Source organism: Berghia stephanieae, chromosome 4 (genome assembly GCF_034508935.2).
Source record: "Berghia stephanieae isolate SIO BIC M18660-M18661 chromosome 4, UCSD_Bste_1.3, whole genome shotgun sequence".
In the NCBI taxonomy this organism is placed as follows: Eukaryota; Metazoa; Mollusca; class Gastropoda; order Nudibranchia; family Aeolidiidae; genus Berghia; species Berghia stephanieae.
Window position 1 is genome coordinate 85,729,915 of NC_088363.1, and position 6,425 is coordinate 85,736,339.

General features: G+C 32.1%; 1 protein-coding gene across 4 annotated transcripts in view; it reads right to left on the reverse strand.

Moving 5' to 3' along the window:
- LOC144971456 (inositol polyphosphate-4-phosphatase type I A-like) overlaps nucleotides 1–6,425 on the reverse strand; it is a 239,102-nt gene that overhangs the window by 37,860 nt on the left and 194,817 nt on the right. For 2 of the 4 annotated variants that reach the window (XM_078912379.1, XM_078912380.1), the window contains exons 1-4: nucleotides 5,370–5,520; nucleotides 2,617–2,850; nucleotides 1,714–1,778; nucleotides 69–156 (exon numbers count right to left, since the gene is read on the reverse strand). In XM_078912379.1, the coding sequence (XP_078768505.1) occupies nucleotides 69–156; nucleotides 1,714–1,778; nucleotides 2,617–2,731 (268 nt within the window). In that variant the 5' untranslated portion in view covers nucleotides 2,732–2,850; nucleotides 5,370–5,520. Of the gene's footprint in view, nucleotides 1–68; nucleotides 157–1,713; nucleotides 1,779–2,616; nucleotides 2,851–5,369; nucleotides 5,521–6,425 lie in introns of those variants that run through there. The other 2 variants (XM_078912381.1, XM_078912382.1) reach the window with 1 other exon arrangement.

Below are 6,425 nucleotides of genomic sequence, written 5' to 3' on the forward strand. Positions count from 1 at the left end.
ATTTATCCTGGCAAATGGAATATCTACATTAAAAAAAATAATAATTGTGATTCTACAACCATTCATACCTAGCTGGAATCCATTCAATATCTCATCCTCCACGTCCAATTCCACCGCACACCGTTCTAATATCAGAACACCAATGGGATCCTGTTTCTATGATATGAAATGAAAGAGGCAGTATTATTAGTATTATTATGCTTTAAGATGTAACACAACTTTATGAAGATATGTAAGAACTGTTCTCTAATCTAGAGGGTGATATTTCCGTTTAAAACTACATAAATCAAATATATTCAATATCCTGAAAAGTAATGGAAAACTCCTATGTTTGGTTTGATTTTGAGAAGTTCAAAATCACTTGCTACACATACGGATCAGGCAAATGACTGGAAAAAGTAAGAGGAGAGGCTAGGTAAAAGAGAGAAAAGAAGCAAATGAATAAAAAAATGTAACTCTGTTTAAGAGAAAAACCAATGATTCATCCGGATCTTCACCAATAAAAAATGACCATAAAATTGCATTATTACAAACATTATAAATTCAATCCAATTTTCATAATTGTGAATGCAGCAGAATATTCTAAAAGAAAATAAAAAAATTAGTTATGGGTTCATCATTTTTTTGTAATCTGATTTTAAAATCTCTAATTGACCTGATGCATGAACACCAAATTAAACTTTGGCTGGCAGGAATTTCAGAGATGAAACAGGAATTTCCGCATGTTGATGGTCTGTTGATCAAACCTTTGAGATTAGCAAATCCGCTTTGCACATTGAATTGTCATGACAATCAAAACTTTGATGCCACTTAAAAGCCTTAATCAACAGTTGTGACTAGGAGGTAAGATGTATTGTTATTCACATTCCTTTTACCTATATAATTTACGTTATTGTTTGTAATAAATTTCTGGTCTGGAGTACAATGCAAATTATGAATGGTCTCCTGAGAGCAAGACTGTCTACTACCAATTGTTAATATCATGGAAGATAAAGCTCTTCATTCTCAATTTAAACGAGAAGTATGAAAGATGCGCCTTTCTGTCTCTGTGATGACCCATGTATTCATTTCCATGTTGATATTTAGCCAGCCACAAATTGTTGGTTAATTGGAGGCTTAGATCTGATGCGTTATCAGTTGCCTCTTACCACACACAGTATCATGATAAGTGAAATCAACTCACTCAGGAAAGGAACTAGTTTCGATTATGTATTGATTCTCTTTCATCTCAACATAATACTTGCTTGAGGCAGTGGAACATGCATAGGGGGATGAAAGAGATCCTTCATATTATAGTGTATAGTGTCAGTGCCAATGATAGGAAATGTTACTGAGGACACGGCAGAGCAAAGATAGAGACCAGCTATCCTGACTGGCCTTGTTTTACCAAACAAATTATAGTTACAAGGAACCTACCAGAACATATATATCATAATATGCTAATTTTGATTTCAGGATTGCCAATTCAGGAGGCAAACATTTACGGAACTTTTACGTAAATGCATAGACTGAACCCTTTCTGAGTGCAAACTCCAGTAAAAAGACATTATGTACTTAACTTTTTTTTTCTGTTTAGCAGCTCATTGAAAAATATACTGAGGGTTTATAACAAATTGGATTTCGTAAATATACGGAAAAAGGCAACATTGTGATTTGTATCCAAGTAGAAACTAAAAATGCTTTGTCAAAACAAAGAAAAATATAATGACTTACACTGTCTTTATTCTTGAAGTAAAACATTAAGTTGCCCTTCAATTTGACATATCGGCTTATATATGCTGAGGAGAAAAAAACAGTCAAAATGTTGAGAAAATAAAAATAGGTTTAAAAAAACCCAATACATATATAACTTGTTTCCTTAATGAATTATACACAATCAAAGGCACTATATTCACTTATCAATAGATTTACTGTTAACAAACACACTAAAATAAAAAACTGATCAGATAGAAACAACTGTTGAGTTTCTTCCCATTTACTGTTTTGTTTGATCAAAAAGTAAAAATAAAACAAGTATGCCATATCAATATTTACAATAACCAAGACTCGAAAATCCATATAGACAACAACGAAGGGACATAATTGTTATGCAAAGTGTTATCTTTTCACATTATGACAATACAGATACAAATTGGTAATAACATAAAATTTGAGTGCTCAAGTGAGTAAGTATGACGGTGAGTCAAAAAGTAATGGGACAAATCTTCATTTCTTTTTCATGTGACGTCAATTTCGGCTCAATTGAATTTACATATGTATTCTTTAAACCAAAAGTTTAAAATTTTAATTCTGCCAAATTTTGACAAAGTTATGACAGTTCAAAATGGCTGCCCGAATGGATGTCTGTCAGAGTTAGAAAACTGTCATTAAATTTCTTGTTTTCAAAAAAGAAACATCGAGTAACATTTTAAAATGCATTTGTAAAGTCTAGTAAACTCCTGCATTTTGAAGAGGTAGTGTTTTAGGTGGGTTGAACCTGAGTCGAAGAGATTTCATAAATAGCTCACCACCAACATCACATGTATGCTATCTTTCATTACACAACTCATTGCGGCTCAACATTTTCAGTTTCCATCCTTTATTTCTGAATCAATGAGAATAACTACTTCCTCTCACCTTCTGATTTTTTGAACAATCCATCCTGTTTATCCTTCATAAGAAGATAACCCTCCAGATCAAAATGCACAGATTGCTGGGCTAGCAAACAGAGCTCTTTGCTGTTAAATCTCATTTCATTAAGTTCTGATGTTTATACAAAGATGTAATAAAGTTGATGTGTACTACTATGAGATGCAAAGTCTGATTCTTTCAACATAAAAGAATTGAATTTTCCTGGGAGAAAGTTATAATCTGTAGAAAGAAAAATAAAGAATAAGATTACAACAAAAAATAAATGAGTGGAAAAAAAAGCAGTTGTCAAAACTCATTAAAAATATAAAATGTTATTTCAGGTCACAAAATTGTAATCTAAACTTTGATGTCTTATACGAAAATTTGAATTAAACATTAAAAATAATTGGATCTTCAGAAATACATTTTAATTACAGTATGTCACCTACAGATTTTTATAGACATGTTTGAAAGATGAAAGAAGTATGAATATATCAAAGCAAAGTGTAGTTTAATTATGTGACAATGATATCAAAAAATCAAATTGAATTTCATATGAATTTCATGAAATATAATCGACTGCTTTAAATTCTCCTTCTTCAGTGTATAGAAACCTCAACTTTAAAGACCAAACTGCAGTTGATTTTAAAGTGAATTAAAAAAAAAAAAAATAGAAATCAGAGATGATGGTAACAAAAAGAGAAAAGGAGGAAAATTTTGAACAATAGCCTTTAAGCTTCATGTTTACTACACCAACCCCAAATTTTAGAGCAACTGAGATGATAAACTATCATTCATACTCTAGTTGACTTCTGGAGAGTGGAAAACCAAACCTATTTGTTCCACAATACATCAAGTCTCTCACTAGCACTACCAGTACCAGTAATAATAATAATAATAATAATAATAATAATAATAATAATAATAATAATAATAATAATAATAATAATAATAATAATAATAATAATAATAATAATAATAATAATAGTAATACTTTACTCATCCAAAAAATAGAAATTCGTTAACAGATGTGGCATGCATACAAATGTATAAATATAAAGTTAAGAATTTATGGCGAGAATGTATATATATATGATATATATATAAACATTTCAAGAATAATTATGATTATTTAACTTCTACAATATTGTTTCAAGCGTTAGCTCTCATCAAGAAGTGGAAGTGAAAATAGATTGCTGTGTTTTTCATGTTTTTCTTGATTCGTGTTTATGGAGGTTCGAGATTACATAAAAGGTGTTTGTTTCTATGTCTGCATGAGGATGTTAGTTCGTTTCTTCTGTTGAGTGTTGCCATGTTCGGTTTTGTGATGATGAAGACTTTTTCTTCTAAGCAGAGGTTGCAAATCTTAGAAGAGGGAGAGTACGACTGTACTGTAGAAGCTACGATGGAACAGAAACATGCGAGCTCGTCGGACTATTTCTACTATCCCAAATGCAAAATCTTGATATAAACATTGGACTATACAGAGATGACAGGCTCGCATTGTGCAATAAAAGACCGAGGCAGGCAGAATTAATAAATTTTTAAAAATGCAAAATCTTCCAGGACAACAATCTGAAAATTACCATCGAAGCCAACAAAAAGACCCTCTTTGATCTACCATCACTGTCTATTCTTGTATGTGTCGGAAACAAATACCCCACAACAACAAACTGTAAGGGTGTATTACACTAATGTTATGCAACAAAATTGACACCTTTTTGAGTCGGCCTAATAGCTAAAAACTAAAAGTAAAAAATATAATTGTGAGGAATTTGTAAGTCAGATTGTTGAAATCGGCTTGAAAAAAAAAAGAACATTGGTCTTTATATCAGAAAAATCAGTTGAAAACCTGTTTTATGAGTAAATTTGATTTTAAAAATTGCTTTTATTTTATCTTTTTAAAAAATGCTTGGTGACCTAAACTCAAAGGTTGGACGAGATAATGATGTAAAAATAGCATCGAGAACCATCTTTACGGGACTGTAAAAATAACCACTGCGATTTTTTTTTTAGCGAACAAAAGCTGTGAATGGGTGAATAAAAAGAAGGCTGAAACATCATGTACGTTTAGTTTTTGTTTTTTTTTCAACTGGAAGGAGGTTTTTGCAAAGATTACGGGAGGTCTTCCGAAAGCTCCTCGTGCTAAGGAAAACAACCTAAATATATTCCCTCAACAAACCCAAGAGTTCTCTTTTCAAGACATATAGCATCGAGAACCATCTTTACGGGACTGTAAAAATAACCACTGCGATTTTTTTTTTAGGGAACAAAAGCTGTGAATGGGCGAATAAAAAAGCTGCAAAGAAGGCTGAAACATCATGTACATTTAGTTTTTGTTTTTTTTTCAACTGGAAGGAGGTTTTTGCAAAGATTACGGGAGGTCTTCCGAAAGCTCCTCGTGCTAAGGAAAACAACCTAAATATATTCCCTCAACAAACCCAAGAGTTCTCTTTTCAAGACATTCACATCTAAGTCGTGGAAATATGTGAGGGGGGTGGGGGGGGGGGTATTTTGATTTTGAGTTGAGACTGACTGAGTGACTTCAGTCTTAGTCCTATCTATCTAGTCTAGAGATAGTCAAGCTAGACAGACGTCTCTACCTACTTTCATCTATCTTCATTCTTACTCATCCGTCTAGAGGTCTAGACTATTCATTGACAAAATAATTAAATAAGAATAAGACAAATATCTATCCAATTGTTAAAACATCTGGATTGACTAAGCTAATAAAAACTAAAAACTATCTAATAATTTACAGTTCAAGAATCATTGGTGAATTTAGGGATGAACCCAGTAATAATCACTTCCTGATGACAGTGGTAAACAGAATATATCTAGGTAGAATTATGTACGAGTGTATGCGTCCCACTGGAATATGTAAACATCTTTCTCGTAGGGCTACCAGATGGCCAGTTAATGGATATCATAGTTGAGCCAAACACTGTGAACTCTTTGGAAAACTCATCTGTTTTTGTAATCAAAATATCGAAAATAATAGAAAATTTTAAATATTTAAAACGCATTTAAATATAAATGAGAAAATAATAGAATCAATTAAGACAACAAGATCCTCCTTGGATTGGATTGTGGCCATTTTTCTTTCTAATTTGGTCAAGTACATGGCCATCTGGCAGCTAAGCTTTAGGAGTATGCTTGCCATTTCGCATAATTTCGTAAAATGTGAATTCGTTTTTTTTTGTTTGTTTTTTTCTTTGTTTGTTTGTTTGTTTTTTTGCTGTTGTTTTTTTTTTGGTGTGTTTTGTTGTTTGCTTGCTTGCTTGTGTGTGTGTGTGTGTGTGTGTGTGTGTGTGTATTTTCTAAATGCTAGCTGGTTTTACCTAACTATTAAAAACTAATCTAGGAGAAATATGGACCAATGTGCATATTATTTGAATATGAGGCAAACTTAAATCCTTTGCCAAATCATTAAGGCTAAGGTTGGAAAAAAGTTGGTGCAAATGTTTTTCTGTCATTCGCAGCGCAATAGGACCAAAAGTTAAAGAAACAATAAACGTTTTTTACAACCCTTGTTAACAAAGGCATTTCTAAAAAAACAAAACAAAAAAAAAAAAAAAAAAAAAAAAAAAAAAAAAAAAAACACACACAACGGTTTGCACTGTGAAAGGGGACAAGCGATTTAGTCTTGAGCCGATTCAACATGACTAGTTGAAAAAGAAAGAGATCCTCTTCAAAGATTCTAAGCATTCAATGACACTGCAATGCTTGTGTCCTATATTATATCAAATCAAGGAGCTGTGTTTTCGTCCACCAGTTGATTCAATACACCGGAAGAGATCGGAAGAGATTATAAC